Below are 20,151 nucleotides of genomic sequence, written 5' to 3'. Positions count from 1 at the left end.
GTGAGTCAGCCTTTCACAGGAGAGGCTGTCAGGGAAGGAAGAGCTCTGCAGACCTTGAGGCACAGAAGCCATTTCAACAAGGTGGAAATATACTCTCCTTTGGTAACACTGCCAACTTACTAGTTACCCGCCCTGCTATTTATATCTTCATTCACTCATTCATTTATCCAACAGACTTTTAATAACAGTGTGCTGTAGGAAAAACAGCACAGATGTTATATAGACACACAGATCTGGGTTCAAAACCCAAGAAAGAAACGCCGGCTTCTGGGGAACTCCTGGCTGCCACCAGAAACGATTCATCCAAGAAAGCAGTGAAGTGGTACCTCACCAGGCAGCCAGTCCCTCCCTATGCTCTCTGTCCCTTCCTAGGGCTAGAACATGCTGGAAGAGGAAGCAACCTTCTTTTTTCTTTTGGTGTCTTCTGAAAATGTCTTCTACTTTTTTTTTTTGACCCTGCATCTGAAGGTGATGCAGACTTTCACCGTGAAAGTGTGACTAGAATCTAGACTTTCTTAAGTTATGGTTAAGTTATAATAAGAGAGGATATTTTTCATCTTTCAAATCTTGCTGGTTTAAATTACGTAGTTAAAGCTCAAGTTTACCTCTTCTTAACTTTTAAGATTGCTTTTTAACAAACGTCCTCAACCAGAGCAGGGAGTGGCTAGGTGCAGCGAGGGGTCATGTGCTAGCTGCTGCAAGCTCTGGGATGGCGGGGGCCAGCTCTGCACTCCTGAGTCCTCAAGGCTTGTGTGCAGGATGCCACACCTCCCACCGTGGGAGTGACAGGAGCTGAGGACGTGTTCTAGGGAGGCTTTTCATTCACAAAATGACCTTGCACAAGTTGTTTAACATCTGTGAGCCTCAATTTCCCCAGTCATAGATGAGAATAGTATGGTATTCATCTCCCTAGTCTAACACGATCATTGCAAGGAAAAAAATGGAATAAGGTAACCTTTTAAAAAAGTATGGCTTTGGGGCCGGCCTGGTGGCACAGGAGTTAAGTTCACATGTTGCACATCGGTGGCCCATGGTTCCCCAGTTCGGATCCCAGGTGCGGACATGGCACCGCTTGGCAAGCCATGCTGTGGCAGGCATCCCATATATAAAATAGAGGAAGATGGGCACAGATGTTAGCTCAGGGCCAGTCTTCCTCAGCAAAAAAGAGGAGGATTGGCAGCAGATGTTAGCTCAGGGCTCATCTTCCTCAAAAGAAAAAAAAGTACGGCTTTATATATAATGCTAATATATTCTGCATCACAAGCAGCCTTTTAATCTCATTTCTGCTCAAGGAGCTCACTCCTGCCCTTTCTCAGTTTCTCAAGTTCACAGAGAACACCTCATCCCACTTTTTTCAGTCTCAATCCCCACTCCTTATCCTGACTTTTCTGTGATAAATCTGAGTAATAGCAAATTAGGTCTGGGGTTTACATACTCTGGGTGTTGGCAGAATCTAACAGACCACAGAAAGAAGAAGCTAATGTTTCCACCAACACTTAAACTGTTCATGAAGAAAAGTAATTATTATTAAAGTACAAATGAACCTAAAAATCAACTACCGCATGATCCAGCAGTCCCATTTCTGGGTCTCTATCCACAGGAAATGAAATCTGGATCTTGAAGAGATATCTGCCTGCCCCTGTTCCGTTCAGCATTATTTGCAATAGCCCAGATATGGAAACAACCTAAATGTTCATCAACAGATGAATGGATAAAGACAATGAGGTGTGTATATATACAATGGAATATTATTCATCTTTAAAAAAAAACCAGAAATCTTGCCATTCACAATAACATGGATGAACTCAGAGGACATTATGCTAAGTGAAATAAACCAGACACAGAAAGAGAAATACTGCATTATCTCACTTACATGTGGAATTTAAAATAGCCAAACTCATAGAAGCAGAAAGTAGAATGATGGTTGCCAGGGGCAGACAGGAGGAAGAAATGGGTGAGATGCTGGTCAAAGGGTACAAAGTTTCAGTTATACAAGATAAATGGGTTCTGGAGATCTGACGTACAGCAAGGTGACTGCAGCCAACAATACTGTACTGTATACTGGAAATCTGCTAAGAAGGTAGACCTTCTTAAGTGTTCTCACCACAAAAATAAAAATGGAAGAAAACGGTAACCAGGTGAAGTGATGGATATGTTAACTTGATTGTGGTGATCATTTCACAATGTATACATAGATCAAACCATCAGCTTGTACACCTTAAATATATACAATTCCTGTGTCAATTATACCTCAAGAAAGACGAAAAAAAATTTTAAATCAAACAACAAAGCAATGACAAGAAACTATGATGTCAAATAGTAAGCATGACTAAAAACCCACAGTTATACTGCTGCAAAAATATGCCAGCTCACCTGAAATGGATATTTATTTTGACAGGGAATGACACCGTCATCATTCTTCACTATTTCCACACACTTGATTTTTGAAACATCAATAAATCCCTTTCTGTATTTTTTCTGTTAAAAGAAAAAAGTGGGGGGAGGGAGAACCATTACAATCACAAGATATTAAAAAAAATGTTATTAATAGTAATATTTGTTAATGAAATCCCCGATTCAAAATATTACTATTTCCGTAATAATTATCTAAATCATGGCTCCCTCTACTGTTAAAACTGTTCAAAATACTAACACTGTGAAGACAGTAATCAAACTAATTAAGTCCTTTAATTTCTAAAGATGTTCTGTTCCTTCCCCAAAAAACCTCTAGAACAGCAATGGATTCTCTTTTATTGTCACCTTCCCCATCACACATACGCCTTACCTTCTTCAACTTCTTGATGACAACCCCCCTGAAGAAAACATCAAAGTCCAAACCAAGCAAACTTCCACGTACTCCATCACAGCCACACACTCCAGCCGGTTACATCTTCCCCTCCAGCACACAGAACTCACGGCGTTCACACTGAAGCCTCCATTCACTCTCTCTTATCGAATGCTCTACTTTTCCTCCCTGTCGCCCTCCCTCCCTGCTCTCTGCAAATTCCCCTGCAGGAAGTAACCAATGACACATGAAGACACCCCTCCCCAAATCAGCCACACCCTCCAGCACAGTAATCTTACCTCTGAGAATTTCTCCCAGGGAAAAATCCAAAAGAATGCAAAGCAGTATGTGCAAAGATAATTTGATACACCATATCCATTAAAAAGTATTACAAACACAATGTAGAAATAAAAATGTTTACTGAATAATAGTAACTGATGCGTTCCACTCAAAAAGCTGTATAAAGGCTAAGGTTACATTTTTGAGGTGGGGTAGATATTTATATGATAAAGAGCAGAAGAGAAAGTAGAGAAATGAAGAATGTTCTAGTATTTGGGGTGACTCAGCCATTTCCTGGCCCTGGTCATTCAAAATTGCTTCATCTAATACTTTGAAATTCCCTTCTGGCCACAACCTTTGGGACCCCTACGCTGCTCCCAGGAACCTGCTCTGCATCTTCACTGTCACCATAAGACTTTCAGACCTGCCGACTCTCCCAGGCCGTCAGCTCCCACCTGATACCTGACTAGACTACTCTGGCTGTCATTTCACCAGTGCATCCTCTCTCTCTTCCACACACACTCACACACACACACACACACACACACACATCCCATACTCCCTTGACATGTTTGTGAGTCCCCAGTTCTATCCATACCTTCCCCTATTCCTGCACACCTGGCTGCAGAAGGTCACGAAACAATCCTGTCTATCTTCTCTGTGCTCAGCTAGGCCTTCACTGCTGCTCTCCTTCCTTCTGTGCTTTCATGGAGACCACCAGTCTCATCAGCTCTACAGTCCCTTCCCATTCCCCTGGTCCAGTGGACAAGGTCCTTCACTACTTTATGGAGAAGCAGCAGCCATCTCATGAACACACTCCCAACTTCTTCCTTCTGCAGGTCAAAAGCACCCTAAGTTTTACCCTTTTTCCTTCTCTTTCATCTTGTGTTGAAGAGAAAGTTAAAAGGACACAACAGTTAAGACATGGTAGCTGGCACTTAACAGACGTTATTTCATTTTATGCTCACAAAAGTCTCCCCACTTTACAGATGAGGCACTGCAGCCCAGACAAGTTAAATAATCTCCCCAAGGACCCCAACTGACCCCAAAGCCCACCAGACCCCGGGATGCCTCAGCTGCAAACAGGTGACAGAATTATTGAAGCCAAGTCCCCAAGGGGGCAACAAGGATTCTGAGCATGGACTGAGCTTCAGCCAGGACAGGAAAGGGGACATTCTCCGTAGTGGTGCTCTTCCAAGGCATTTACTTCTCTGCCTGTAGACACATTCAGGCCCCTCCCACCCAAACCAAGAACCCTTCTTGTGGCCCCGCGACTGCCCTAACTCTTCTCTTCCCTTCCTGAAAACGATTACACCTTCAGCCTTCATTTCCTTTCCACCCACTCCTTCTTAACCACTTGCAATCTGCCTCCCACCTCACCACAGCCTGCTAACGCCACTCTCAAAAACATCATCAGTGACCAAACCTGGTGGTCTTTGCTCAGTTTCCACCCGCTCAAACCTTTATGAGGCATTTGAGAGTGCCGACACTCTCTTTTCCCTTAGTGGTCTTGATTTTGGGTCATTCTGGTTTTCCTTGTCTCCCTTCCCCTCAGTTTCCCACTGGACAATACCTATAGTTTCACACAGGACTATATTCCTGAGCATACGGTCCAAATATTGTGCCATTTAATCTTCACAGCCACTCTGTGAGAGAAGTAGTATTAGACACATCTTCCACAAGGAAGAAACTAAAATTAAGTACCTTGCCCAAGTTTACCTGTGGGCGAGACATACACAGTAATTATTTATTATACAATGTAGTAAGTACTGTAATATAAAAAGATAGTAAGAGAACATAGAGGAACTAAGGCTTAAATGACAATTTCAGAAAAGAAATTCTGATATATGATAGGAAATGAACAGCACATGCAAAGAAAAACCTATTCTAGAATGACCTCAGTTGCCTCATCTGTAAACTGGGAATAATTATAGTATCTACTTCATAGATACTATTACCTAGTTATGAGAATTAAAATGAGAGTATTTGCAAAGTGCTTAGAAGAGTATCTGGCCTGTAGCATGATATCTCTGAGTGTTTGCTACATAAATAAATAAGTAACAAAAAAAGATCAGTGTGGCTGAAGCACAAAGTACATGAGGCAGGATGGAAAGACCAGCAGGGACCAGCTTGTGAAGAACCTGGTGCAAAGTGTTAAGAGGTCTGGTTAGACAGGGCCACCCACCCTGGTCCTGGAGCCTGCACCCTTAATGGGCAGACGAAATTGCCAGAGCATCATCCTCCTGTTAACAAGCCACACATGTTCCTTATAGAAACCTTATAAAATACTAACAGCACAAGGAGAATGAAATAACCCTTACTCCCCCAACCCTGAAGAAAATCACTGTTGACCTCACGGAGTTTTCAGACATTGCTCTCAGGGGTCATTTATCACCAGCCAGCTCACTTGGTCCTCAAGCAGCAAGTTATAGTCTGCTTCCAAGATGCCCACCACCTGCCCCTGCTATTAAAAGCAGCTGTTAGATCTGCATCAATCTATACAGGAAAATTCGGGATGACTTGTGTACTGGGTTGGCTTATGTCCCCTAAATTCATGTTCTGTATTATAGTCTATATTCATGTACTGTACTAATATTTGGGCTTATTAATCCAAATATCTTGCTCTGAAGTTTGCAAATAAAGGTTCAAATTGAAGTTGCTCATTCATTATTCTATCTATCCCATCACGGAACACTGATCAAACACCAAGCACAGAGCTACGTGCTAGAGCTTCAAAGTCACAGAAGGGGGTTGACGGTCTCCTCAAGAGGAGTTCCTAACACCAGGGTGGGGAAGGGGAAGAGGGGAATGATTCATAATCAAATAATGACGAAGTCAGTGAGCTCAAGGTGTGCTACAGAGTGGGGCAGTGGTTGGGCCAGGAGTCGGGCAAGTTTCAGGGAAGGTGACATTTTGATTGGGTTTTTACAACATAAGTAGGAATTCTTCTGTAGTGAAAGTGGAGATGAGAGTTCCAGGCAGCAAAAACAACAAAGCTCTGATTTAGGGAACAGAAAGAAATTCACTATGGCCAAAGCTCAGGGTGGTTCAGAGGAAGTGAAGGAAATGACTCAAAAGGTTATTTGAAACCGAATCAAGAAGATGCTTATATGCCAGACTTAGGAGTTTGGATTTATCCTGAGTGGTTTTAAGTGGGGAATGAGGAGGGCTGGGTTGAGGTGTGTTTTTGAAAAAACGATTATTGGGGCCGGCCCGGTGGTGCAGTGGTTAAGTGCGCACGTTCTGCTTCTCGGTGGCCCGGGGTTCGCCAGTTCAGATCCCGGGTGTGGACATGGCACCGCTTGGCAAGCCATGCTGTGGTAGGCGTCCCACGTATAAAGTAGAGGAAGATGGGCATGGATGTTAGCTCAGGGCCAGTCTTCCTCAGCAAAAAGAGGAGGATTGGCAGTAGTTAGCTCAGGGCTAATCTTCCTCAAAAAATAATAATTATTATTAATGGCAGTGTAACAAATGGGTGGAGACAGAGAGGCTGGCTGGGAGACTGCTGCAGCATTCAGGCGAGGGCTAATGGGGTTGTGAACCCAGTCAATGGCAGTAAGCAGGTGAGGAAAGCAGGGAGGTCAGAGTCTTAGGAGGCAGAGGCCACACAACTTTGGGAGCAGTGAGAAGTGGGGATTAAGAGAGGAGTCAGGGAGCCTGAGGCATTCTGAGTTAGAGCAACCGGTAGACACGGATACCATGAACAATAATAAACACAGAAGAGAATCAGGTTGGAGAAGGCAAGGTTGGGAACTGTTGTTTGAGTTGACCGTTGGACAACCAGGTGAAAATGTATGAAAAGAATTGAAAATATGGGGCTCAAACTCAGAAATGCTTAGCATTTTCTTTATAGATAAAGAGAATCCTTCTTTTCAAGACACATATATGGTATATTCAGTAGAGTCTTTTTCTAGCCACACCTGGGGGTAACCCTGGGAGGCAAAGCAGGGACAAGGAAGAAGAGGTTTGCAATGATTGAGAGACTCATCAGAGGGAATCCAGAGAGTCACCGGAAGCACCAGATGCCCTCTTAACACCTGGTCTCTCAACACCTGGTCTGCACACTTTGCTTGTTTTTTCTCCATTTAGACTATTTAGAATTTCTTCAATAAGGAAATTACTTCGTGATTACTGAAGTATGCTATATATTATTGTCAATATTGTGGCCCAAGGAGAAATATCTAAAGTCATTACTTTTTTCATGCAAAGTTTCCCTTCTATTTCTATAGCCTTCGCCCTGCCCACTAGACTGAAAAATCACGATTAAGCTGAGACCTCCTCTTACTCATCTTTGAATCCTCCAGGTGCAGAAGACTGCCTGGCACTTAGTAGATGTTTATTAAAAAGTGTGCTGAGCCAGTCTGAAAAGAAGGATGAGTGACACTGTGTGTGTGCATGTGTAGGATATATACTTCTCTTCTCTTTCACATCCTCTGTATATTTCACAAAGCTTGAAAATGAGGTAATCCTGGCCACTTTACACATTTGTAAACCAGCATAAATGGGGAAACTAGACAGAGGGATGAAATAAAACTTGCTTAAAACCACACATCAACTGAGTGGAGAACTGGGAGTTAGACATAAGAGATCCTGTCCCACCTGCAACTAGGATATACAACTATCCACTGAGGGGGCTTCGGGGAGAAGAAGAAAACAAAAAAAAGAGATCCCGTCCCTCGGCAAGTCTTACAAGGTATGCTGTTTTTCTTTCATTGCCAGAATACTCAGTATTTTTAAAATATCAATATCAATCCTAATTTAATAAAATTAATTTTTTTAATGTATATAAATAACCAGGGTTGGCCCCATGTGAATCTGGGACATTTATCTTCAGGACACCCTCATATCCTCCTTCCACACCGTCCTCCCTAGGCATCCTGAGTCTCCATTACGCACAGTGAGAGACCTAAAAGAACTTCCCGCCAATATTCCAAACGGTCCCTCCCTTTCCCCCATCACAACTTTTGTGTGATGTGGCTATTCCCAGCTGCCTGCCTCAGAAGAATTTCACTGCAATGGGACCTCCGGTAGGTAGCACAAGCCTTGGAGACAGGCAGATCCTGATTCCAGCCTCTGTTTTGCCACTTAGAAGTCGGATGGCCTAGGGTAAGCTCTGTCTCCACTTAGTTCCCTTGTCTGTAGGAACAGGATACCACTACTCACTTTGCTAAGCTTTTAGCAGGAATAAAGATAATGTACATAGGTGCTTAGTACAGTGTCTGGCACATGGAAGTCACTCCCTAAATGGCAGCATTTACTATTAATTAGCTTTCACAGTAATCCTGGGAAGTTGTTAGGAAACTAAGCATCTGAGAAGGTATGAGATTGTCAGAGGCTGGGCCAGAACTGAACCCAGATCTCTCAAAAGATGAAAGCTTTTATCTGACACCAGGCCTCTCAAGCTTGAAATTTCTGACTCTTATTATAGAAAAGAAAATTATCTTACGTCAAAATCTAACAGTTATAGAGCACTCACGATGAGCCAGGCACTATGTTAACCTCTTCAATGGATAACTCAATGAATCCTCACAGCATTATAAAAACTGTCGTCACCCCATTTAACAGATGAAGACATCAAGACTTGGAGAGTATAATTAACCTGCCAAAAGTCACATAACAAAACAGGATTTGAACTCTGTCTGTCTAATTCCAATCCTGAGTGCCACATACACTTGAATAACTTGATATCATTTAACTAAGTACAAACAAACTAGGTGGAAATCTCTGCTCATAGCTGTTAACAACTATAAGACCAAAGCAGCTCACAAATTAGATCCAAATAAAGTTAGACAACAAATGAGATTTAAATTAACAACATTACTTGACTGTGATGGATGGGGCGTTTGCTGGAACAGAATCCCTCTCCCGAAGCCAGTTGTTTCTATATCCACATGCTCGCATTACTGTGTGCCACGTGACTCCGTCTTCCACCTCTTCTCTCACTTTCAACTATGGGCACCTCTGTTGGCACACACACTGCCATCCTATCATCAGCCTCCATTTGGCACCACTAAATTGTCTAGTGTTCACTCAGCCTCTGTTCTTTCTCAAGAGGCCACAACAATTAAAACAGATCATAAATACAAACCCAAAGATGGGCTCCTGGCATGACATGCTTAACGACAAGAGACCATGCAGAGAATACAGACAAAAAGCAAATATTTTATATGTATACATACAGACACACACATACCCTATATTGCTGGGGGGGGGGGGGACGGTGCTATGAAATAGTGTCATCAAAGTAAGAACCCAGAATTTACAATTCTTAGAACTTGCAGTCTTCGGCAGACAGACAGCACCAAAACTTGCTGTTAACATTCAGTGTTCACTGCGTTCCATCATAACAATTCCTTCATTCAGCCTCATCTGTCAAATGTTGATTCCCGCTTCCTTCCACCATCGACAAGGCACAGACACCGAAGGGCCATGATGGAGATTAGAAAGCACACAATTTCTTGCCCTTAAGGAACTTAAAACCAGACATTTGCTAAAGGTTAGGAGGAACAATAATGTTTTGTTTTGTTTTGTTTTTAAAGATTGGCACCTGGGCTAACAACTGTTGCCAATCTTCCTTTTTTTTTCCCAAAGATTGGCACTTGTGCTAACAACTGTTGCCAATTTTTTTTTTTTCTGCTTTATCTCCCCAAACACCTCCTGTACACAGTTGTATATCTTGGTTGCACATCCTTCTAGTTGTGGGATGTGGGACGCCGCCTCAACGTGGCCTGACGAGCGGTGCCACGTCCGTGCCCAGGATCCGAACCCCGGGCCGCCGCAGCAGAGCGCGCAAACTTAACCACTGGGCCACGGAGCCAGCCCCAACAATAATGTTTACAATGAAAGTTCAGATGGGTCAAAACTGAAAGGCTAAAGAGTTCCAGTCAACTCTCGAAAATGAAAGAAAGAAAATGACACAATTCTACTAAAAATCTCAAACGAGCCAAAAGGCCTATTCTATACACAGGAGCAGCTCTTTTCACCTTCAACTCAGAACAGAGTTAAAAGAATGGGCCTCAAGTGCTGTAGGACATGTTAATCAGGAGAAATAAGGAAACCTCAGGACTGATCTGGCATTTTTCTTGTGGCTACTGGGAATAATTTTGATGTAGATTTTTCTGGCATCAGGAGAAGCAGAATAAACAAAATTTAAAGTCATTTCCAACTTGGTGATTCTATGATAAAATGTTCCCTCTTTACTAAGGACTAAATTCTAGTGAAAAATTAAAGAAAAAAAAAAGAAAAACTTGACATGCTAATATTTTTTTCCTCCCTTTTAACCAGCTCATAATAATAACTGACATAGGTGCTGTACATTTTGTAAAGTGCTTTTACACTAAAAAAAAAAGCACTTTTAAATCAAGAAGCTAGTAGTTACATACATAAGCATGGTTTAATTCTGAAGATTATAGTGTTTAACATAATATCCAGGAAAAAAACAGAATGTTGAAAAAAATCTCTATAAATTATAAGGAATCTGAAAGCAGAAAATTCCAGTCCTGAAATCACAGAATAATTTTCACATAAGATTGTGCTGATGTAGGCAATTACAACGTTTCCGGAGATATTTTTTCACTATATTTAAAGCTAAAGATTTTTTTTCCTGAGTGGGCATTTCCCCTTTTTCTATGCTTCTATATTTTCCCAGCTCCCTTTTGTGGCCCAAGGGCACATCTAGAAACTATTACCAGGTGAATTTTATTACAGTTGAAAGCAAAACTTACTATAACACATGTGCTTTGAAATAAGTCTAAAAGTGATTTACCTAGTTTAACTCAAAATCAGTAAAAATTGGAATGACTTGTATAGAAATAAATGTATAGGGATCCTTTCATAAATTTTACGTAACAGACTTCTGAATTCAAGGAATTTTAGAATTAACAAATTTAATCCAAAGGTTATAAATCCCTTGGAGCAGAGACAATACCAGTGACCATGGATTGCCACATCTTCCTCCTCTTCCTGGGTGCCCAGCTGCACTGCATTTCCCATCTCCATGCATTTAGGTGAGGCCACATGACTGAGCTCTAGTCAAGGGAGTGCATGTGGAAGTGATGTAACACCACTTCCTGTCCTCCAAAACATGGACCAAAAGACAATGGACTGCTAACGGGTACAAGATTTTTTTGGGGGAGGTGATGAATATGCTCTAAAATTGACTGCAGTGATGGCTGCACAACTCTGTGAACATACTAAAAACCAGTGACTTGCACAATTTAAATGGATGAATTGTATGGTATGGGAATTAGATCTCAATAAAGCTGTTTTTAAAAACCAATAAACAAACATAAAAGACAATGAAGCTATTAGATGGAAGGAGCCTGGATCCCTGAGTCACCATGTGGACAGTAGTTATACATAATATGAGCAGGAAATAAACTTCCTATTGTGTTCAGGCATTGGGTTTTCGGGGACTTTATGTTAAAGCAGTTAGCTACCTTGAGTAATACATTCTTGAACAAGAAGACCCCCCATCTTAGCTACTCAATACTTCAGATTCCTTATATATAAAGGGCACACACTGAACTAAATCAGTATTTCCCAAATTATGCTACAGTGGTATCTGAGGTGGTTTTAGGGGGAACTCGGACAAACATTTGTTTTTATTGTATTTAGTTTTATAGTTACCTTGTAGTAATGGTTTTCTATTTACTGATACAGTTTCCTTTCAACATAAGTGTATTTAAGGGAAAAAATGTGAAGTTAAGGGAAAGCACAGTACTTTACAGATGGTACATATATGTGTCACGATCATGTAAGCAGTATACAGAATGGCCAAAGGGTGGACAAGACTGGGTTATATTCTCTCTGTTTATTTCAAATTCTAACACTCCTTGATTTTTGTTATTGTGTACCTGTCACTGTATTCCCCCACCACCTGGCCTGCCTGGCACAGCTCCCACTACGTGAGTCAGGTGTACAGCGGGGTTATTGACTTGTGTGTGTGACAAGATTCCATGCACAGGTATGCATGCAGCTAAAGCCCCATGAATGTGACCCATGAGGATTCTCAGCCACCTCTCCTCAGAGACCAGCATTCCTGCACAAATTCCACAAGCCTACTTGTTCCCACCCCAACGAAGTTTCCGATTCCTTACTGATAAGAAGACACAGAAAATGCAGAAACAGAGAATGGATTTTTGTGGCAACATTTGGCTTCTGGGGCACAGCTTCCACCTGGACATATTTCCTGCCTAGACTGATACACAGGGAAACATTTTACTTGGAAACAAGAGCTTATATAAAACTCCGGGTTGGGCTTGAGCTCTGAATCTGCAGCATAGGTACAAAACGATTAGATTCCCTGGGGTGAACTTAAATATATTAAATCAGAGTGTCTGAGTTAACCCGTATTTGAATAATAAACATAATACGCAACCTTAATTGGCACTGTGTGCCAGGTACTACCTCATGGAGTTACACAAATTAGCTCATTTAAGCATTCCTATAACCACCCCACCTCTGCAAAAATGCCAAGAGCAAAAACACCTGTGGGAAATCACGGACTGGGTCACAGTGGCAGAGAAGGCTCCCACATGGCAGATCTGTGAGGGAGGACAGCCCCTGACCAGTATCTAGTATGCAAAACGCCCACCATATGCTTACACACTGAGCTAGACATCATGGAAAGTCAGGGTGCTTACCACCATGACATACTTTAATATTTAGGTCTGCAAGCACGACACCATGGAAATACTTCATTCTCTTAGTAACTTCCTGTGATTAAAGTATATATGCAAATATCTGGAGCCTTGTTTCATATGGTCTGAAACGTAGGTGAGTGTTTCATAACCACGAATTGTCCAGTTTTTAAAACATAATTCTGTTAATTGCTACACCGAAACACTAAGCTGTCATGAAGCCAACTTTTAAAGAAATAGAAGCCCACAAAGATGCCTTGTACACTAGATTCTGACTAATTTGTCACCCTCAGATTTAAAAAGCCCACACACTTCCAAATGTTTGTAAAATGTTCTCCCCAGGTTCATGTGGAATCTTACTGAGAGAGAAATTCCTCTGTAACTCCAGGATTTCAGGCTAGTGGGATGTCAGAAGCCTCTTTAGCAAGAACTAAAAAAATAAGGGATATACCCTCCTACCTGCAAAGACCTTATAATCTAGGTGGGACATAAGACATGCACATCATTTTGATGCCTTAACAGGCCTAATGAGGTTTCCCAGCCAAGAGTTATTTAAAATTGCAGGCAAGAAATAGAAGAGAAATCACAGACAAAGCATTATCTGTGGGTCTGCTGGATCTGCAGAGGGCCAAACAGCCACAAGTCCAAGAGACAACGGGGTGGTTCCATTGGTAAAGAAAAAAGGGACTGGACATTTCTGTCTACCTGCGAACTCTCCCTGACAGGTGACTGGAAACAGAGTGGCCAATGCAAGTGATGGGAAGAGGACAAAAGTTTGCTTTAAATATAAAGTCAGGGGTTATTAGGAAAGCAACTTGTCAAGTTGATTAACTTTTAGGGAAATTTGTGTGAATAATGTACAGAGCAATTGGCGATACTGCTAGAATCTCTTTGCCTACATGGACTTTTTTTTAAACTTATTGAACATGCCACAGTTATTCTGAGTATTGTTTCAATGTTTGAACATAGCAGAGTCAATGTGTCCTAATGGTTGAGAGAACAGCTTCAGTGTCAGGCAGACCTGCGTTTAAATGCCAACTCTGTGGCCCCATGCAAATTAATTAACCTCTGTTGGTCTCTATTTCCTCCCTCATCTGTAAAATGGGGATATGAAAATAACCTATGCCCTAGATTATTAAGAGGATTAATTGTCATACAATCATAGAGTACTCAGTACATATCTGGCCCATTGGAATCACTAATATAAGTTTTTTAGTGTAACTGTCTTTCTCTTTAAATTTAAGATTTCTAAAATTTTTCAGCATTTAAACTCTTTTTTTCCCATAAATAGATCCTTAATTTTTTTCCACACTATATCCTCCAACTTTGTTACAGAATTCAACAAGAAAAAGGATTTAACAGAGAGATCTTTTAACTATTTTACTGGCTTTTACACTGTTTCTTTAGGTAACAAACCAGTATTTCCTTACTTTCTCCTTAGAGGAATTCAGTAAATACTCCGGGAACTCAAAAAATACAGGAGTAGGCAATTAAGCTTGACTTTAGTGCACAAAATATCATAGAACAAACTAGAGAAAAAGGACAATAGCAGAACCACTCTCTCTTGAAACAAAATAATATTTTCAAGACCTATTTTTAAAAGTAATTTAGTCTTATCTATCAATTACCATAGAAGCAGAGGAAAAGGACCGCAACTTCTTAGGACAATATTTCCTGTGCATCTACTATATGCTAGATAATGTGCTAAGCATAAAAAATGTGAAGATTAAAAAATATGGCCACTGTATTTACCCAAGAGAAATAAAGGCACCTGACCACACAAAGACTTGTACAAGAATTTCCATTGCAGCTTTATCTGTAATAGCTAAAAACGGGAAACAACCCAAATGTCTATCAACAGGTGAACGTTTAAACAAATTGTGGTATATCCATACAATGAATACTTCACAGTAATAAAAAGAAAGGCAATATTGATAGAACAAAATGGATGTATTTCAAAATAATATGTTCGATGAAAGAAGCTAGTCTAAAACGAGAACATGCTGCATGAGTTTGTTTATTCTAGAATTCTAATACACACAAACTAATTTCTAACATCAAAAATCATATCAGTGATTACCTAGGGATGGTGGGAATGAAAGGGGAGGTTATGAATCACAAAAGGGAAGGAGGAAATTTAGGGGGTGACGAATATGTTCATTATTTTTATGGTAGTGATGGTTCACAGGTGTCAAAACTCATCAAATAATAAAATTTAAATATATGCAATTTATTGTGCATTGCTTATACCTCAATAAAGCTGAAAAAAAAATATGGCCCCAGGCATGAGGGATCTTGAAGTTTGAGAACACTTGGAAACCAGGAAATTCTTTGCTAATTATTTAGTGTTCTAAATCACAGACTTAAAAAAAGAAAAACCAACAAAAGAGAAAAATAGGTACAAAGATTAAGCAAAATAAGTTCAGTTTTATACTAGGCCAGTTTATAGTAGATAGTCAGTCAACTCTCATTTAAATGAAGGCTCTGCCTTAGTACTTATTCCAGTTTAGAAAGAACTCGTCCATCCATCTAATTCATCAGTACTAAATGAATTTCTAGTTAAGAAATAAATAAATTGAACACCTTCCCCCCAAACGGGTGCCTGGTCCTACCCTCCTCTTTCTTCCCCTCTCCTCACCCGCTTCTTTGACGCAGGCTGATGAAGGTCACCAACTGGAAGCTCAGTGAAGACATTCACACTGCCCCCCCAGCACCTGCAACAGTGCCTGGCATGTGAGAGCCTGGCATCTGGCAGGTGCCCAGTGCCTTGGTTGAATAGGTCAGTGAATGAGCAAGGACATGAATGAATAGGAGGGAATCCAGCTTAGTGGAGTGGAGGCCCTTCTCAGGTTTAATTTCACAATATCCAGTGAGAGCCACCACTGGACTATACTGTTTCAGAGAAGAGTTTCAGCTGTTTTTATTTTTGCCGCTGCTCTCTCAGACGTTTCCCATACCAGGGGGGCACAGGCGTGCCAAGAATCACCAGGACTTAAGAGGCCCTGCCTCTCTGCCCCCCGTTCTATGGAAGTGCACTGCTGCATGTGTGGTACCCAGTTAACAGGGTAACCATCCTGCTATAATCCTTAAAGATGCTCATCACTCCTGTCAAGGGACGCCCTCCTCAACGCCTGCCTCAAGAGGGGGCAATCACGGGATATGTCGCTGCGAATCTCTTTGCTTTTTTTTAAGCAGTAAAAGAGAAGGAAGGCCCTTTAACCCAGGTTGCAGTTCTGGGGTTTCTATGGTTAACACTGACTAGTAGCACTTTGCTTCTGCACCAGGGATTCTGTGTGCCTGTGTGTATGGGGGTGGGGGTGCGGTGTGTGTGTTCTGAGGCTCTCCAGAGGACACTTCATGGGTTCCTGGTGTGTTTTTTTTAATGACACTTCATATCTTTATGAACGTGGAAATACCTAGAATCACATGAACACGATGTCTTATCAAGAGGAACTTGGGGGAGGTAAGTCTTCTGAGTTTTGGGTGTGTGAGGGTTACAGACAGCAAACAGGGCAAGACAGAAAATGCAATTTCCGGGATAGGAGGTGGGTAGCAGTGGCTACCAGTAAGGCAAACGCACAAGGGCACACTCTGTGGCTTTTGCATGTGGTATGAACCTGCAACCACAGCACAAGTAGGGGCACAATTCCCACCCCCACCCTCAATATCCCCACCATGGCCGAATGGATTGATGAAGTGATAATCCAGAGAAGTGACAGCCCTGGGAGTGGTAAGCCGCTATGGCAACCACCCCACAGCCTCACCCCATGAGGCTGACTGGTGAGTTACAGGCAGGACTGGGTTTCTGGACAGGCGAAAAGTGGGGAGGCTCCTTACTTTCACACTGCCCACACCAGACCAGTGCCTCCACTAAGAAAGACCACTGTCTCCGCTAATCTGATGTTCATGGAGGGCAAAGATGCAGGCATAAAGTATGAGCTGGAGCCATGGTTGACTTGAAATTGAACCAAACTTTGCTAGGGGACTGCAAAAGCAGAGCATTAACCTGGTCTCTAAATAAGCCTCTCCTGGACCATTTATAATATCGCTCTAGTTCTCCCCAGTGTTAAAGAAATCACACCGCAGTTTGTTTTCTAAATACCTTTAAAATATTAAACTGCATATGCTGGCAGCTTCCCTATACTGCTTGCTGCCCCTGAGAGAGCAACATCCCCTCCTTTTTTTTTTCAATAAAGATAATCAGCTGTACTGGGAAAAGTTCCTCCCTTTTTCTTCCAGGGGGGCCAAGAGGGCAGGAGGTGGAGTGAGAGTGAGGGGGAGAGGGCGGAGGTGGACATGGGGAGAAGGAATCCCTATGAGAACACTGGCAAGAGAGAGAAAATGCGTATCTCAGATCCAGGTCTCTAGTAAAGGAGATGACTACCCATCAATTCTCCTCCCAGTAAGATATTCACAGAGAAATATACAGACTTGCCCAGTTCCGTAAGTTTCTGTGGGCCTCATGGGTGTCAATCACCGCTTTTACTATGGTTTCTATATGAATATTCACTGTGTGTTACAATTAATCAATTGACAGAAAACTTTTGTAGCACAACTTCTCAATTGAGAACATTCTATACATAAAATCATTTTTAAAACAATTTCTTCCCCTGGCTGGGTATGCTTGACGACATCAAGGAAGTTCTGCTGACATATTTTGAGGTGTGCTGACAGCAGTAAGGTTCTACTTAAGATGGAGGGACTCCTTGCCTTTTGGAGGTGGACAGTGAAGCATCTGTGGAAGAAATGACGTGACTTCTACAAGATAACGGGAGTGAGGGATTTGCTACAAGTAATGGAGGGGGAGGGAATTGTGACTCAGGGTTATTTGGCTGGGTGCTGGGTGTATGGGGGTCACTGAACAACTCTGTCTACTCTTGAGTATGTCTGAAACTTTCCATAATAAGAGTCTAAAAAATACCTCTGTCCATTACATTTTTTAAAATCCTGATGAAAGTCATAGTTGGATCTACTTACAAAAATTTTTTGTGAGAATATAGAAAGGGTCCATTATAAACTGGTAAAAAGTAGAGATGGGCACATTACTTAATTGCTGCTGATGAAGCATCAGCTATCCTTGTGGTAACATACACTGGATTCAGAAGAGGAAACAACAATTCCTGATATTTACACAATCCTTCTTGGAGCTCATGTTTCCACAGCTCCTTGCATCCATCAATCTCAAAGTGCCTGGTAATTCATTACAGAACTACTGACACTGCTGAAGTAATGAGCTACTTAGCATCTGCGTTTTACAGTTAGGTAAACAGGGCACTAAGGTTAAACAAATGGACCACGGGCAAATGAAGAGGACACAGAACTCTGGGCTACATTGCTCTGCTCTTTATTGGCCATCACAGCGAGGGCCATATTTAAACTAGTCAGCCCCTCTTAGTTTGCTATTGGTATTTAATTAACTCTCAAATACTCTAGGAAAACTTAATCCAAGTTGCAGAATATATGGACAATCCAAGAGACGCCCCCAATGCAAAATACAAGACCCCCACAGCCCAACAGCCAGGCCACTCATTGTGAGCCCACCAGCACCCGCGATGGGGGCATTATTTGTTTGATTTTCTATTCCTTACCCCGTCACCTCCCTTCCTGGGGTGCAGAGGTACCACGTCACACCACCTTGACAGCAACCAGCCTCGGAAGACTTTCGAGGAACTTGTAGAAGTTACTGTGGTAACTCCAGTGAGTATATCTGAAACCTCCATACTACCAAGCACGGGCTTTTAAGTGGATTCAGAAAGAGAAGTCGCCTTTCTCCTCAATTCTCTAAGGTAATATTAGGTCAAACTATAACAAATTGCCATTTTCGTAAATCAAAGATGATCAAATATTGATAATTTCAGATGGCTCAATTTAGTACATTTAGGGTATTTGGTCCTAGTCACACACTTCACATTCGGAATCAGAAGCAGCCTTTTTTCTAACTTCTACAAATCATAAATGCAGTTGTTACTTGCAAGACTCCTGTTGGACAGCTGACGCCCATAGTGGACGGAACGACTCACCATCAGTACCCAGCACAGTCAGAACTCAATCGAGATTTGGTGTGGACAAGCCAGGAAAATGCTGGAATCTGAATTAAATTTAACTTAGCCAAATTAAAACGTCAGACAGTTAACCCAGAATAATAGCAATTATTTTAAATCATACACTATCTCAGTTGCCGAATTAATAGTCGTTTCACTGTGGCATGTTTCGTGGATATCATGATTGTGAACTTCAGAATTTGTAAACTTTCCATTCCTACTTAGGAAAGGGCGCAGGTCACACTGAATAGTTCATGCCCCCAAATTAAAAAGCCTTACACCCCACAGACAGGATAGTAAACGACATCAGCAGTTAACTCAAATGCCCTCACACCTTTCTCTTATCTCTCCTACTCAGCTCTTCAGTCACAATGTATGGAGCATCTGCTCTTGTCCTCAGGAATTTGCAACTGACTGGGAAGAGGTGATTACCCATAAGGTAGGATGGAAAGTTCTTTATTGAACAGAATCCAGTGAGACACAAAGGAAGAGGAGGTTATTTCTTCCAGAAGAGTCAAAGAAGGCTACACCAAGGAGGTGCCTCTGAGCTGAGCCTTGAATCACGAATGAGGGATTTCCCAGCAAAGCACAGGGAAAAGAGTATTACAAAGTGACAAATAAAAATGGCAAGTAATAGGATATATTGGAATATATGAGGAAGCCATTTGGTGTAAACCTAATTTGGCCTGACCTTGTCTTTCCAAAAGGGCCTGACCGTGGCCGTTGAGCATGCATTGTATATCTGCTTTAGAGATTCCCTATGGTAAGAGCAAAAGGGCCTTGAGATAAAGGTGCAACTTCCCTCCCCCTCCCAACGTTGGCATCTCCTTAAGGATTAAGTATCTTTCCTTAGGCTAGAAACCGATTGCTGCGACACCTGTGACCACCCAGCCTGAGACAATAGACTTGCCTCCTGCTACGCCCACCAAGATAGCAGACCCACTACCTGCTGTGTCCATCAAGTGCTGTGCAGACAGGGCAATCTTGTGACTATTGCGGGAGGGACATTTCAATCATATGTGAAACACCCTCTTTGAGGGTATATAACCACCCTGTGTACCCTCACTTCTTTGGAGTGCTCTGTTCCTTTGTGGAAAGACTCTCCCGGGTTATAATCCTAAGATTTAAGCTCAGAATAAACTCACCCAAATTTTCATTTATAGATTGGTTGTGGATTATTTTCATCGACAAAAGAAAACATCACAAGCAAAGGGCGGCAGAGACAAAAAGCACGGCAAGTCTGGGGACTGCAAGCATGTCAGCGAGCCGGCATGTAGAGAGGCATTCAGATGAACAGATGGAAGAGGCAGGAGAGGAGAACGGGAGGGAGGAAGGACGAGATTACGAAGGGCTCTGCATGTAGTGCTAAGGGGTTGCACCTACTCTTCAAGGCAATGAGGAACCA

At 41.9% G+C, this 20,151-nt stretch overlaps 1 protein-coding gene across 4 annotated transcripts in view; it reads right to left on the bottom strand.

Moving 5' to 3' along the window:
- TEC (tec protein tyrosine kinase) overlaps window positions 1-20,151 on the bottom strand; it is a 123,278-nt gene that overhangs the window by 32,242 nt on the left and 70,885 nt on the right. For all 4 annotated transcript variants that reach the window (XM_001493341.7, XM_023638131.2, XM_070262491.1 and 1 more), the window contains one exon: window positions 2,374-2,478. In XM_001493341.7, coding sequence (XP_001493391.2) covers window positions 2,374-2,478 — 105 coding nt within the window. The remainder of the gene's footprint in view (window positions 1-2,373; window positions 2,479-20,151) is intronic.

This window comes from Equus caballus, chromosome 3 (assembly GCF_041296265.1).
Source record: "Equus caballus isolate H_3958 breed thoroughbred chromosome 3, TB-T2T, whole genome shotgun sequence".
NCBI classification, from domain to species: Eukaryota; Metazoa; Chordata; class Mammalia; order Perissodactyla; family Equidae; genus Equus; species Equus caballus.
Note: the sequence above shows the minus strand (reverse complement) of the source record. Positions and strands in the feature narration are given on the sequence as shown.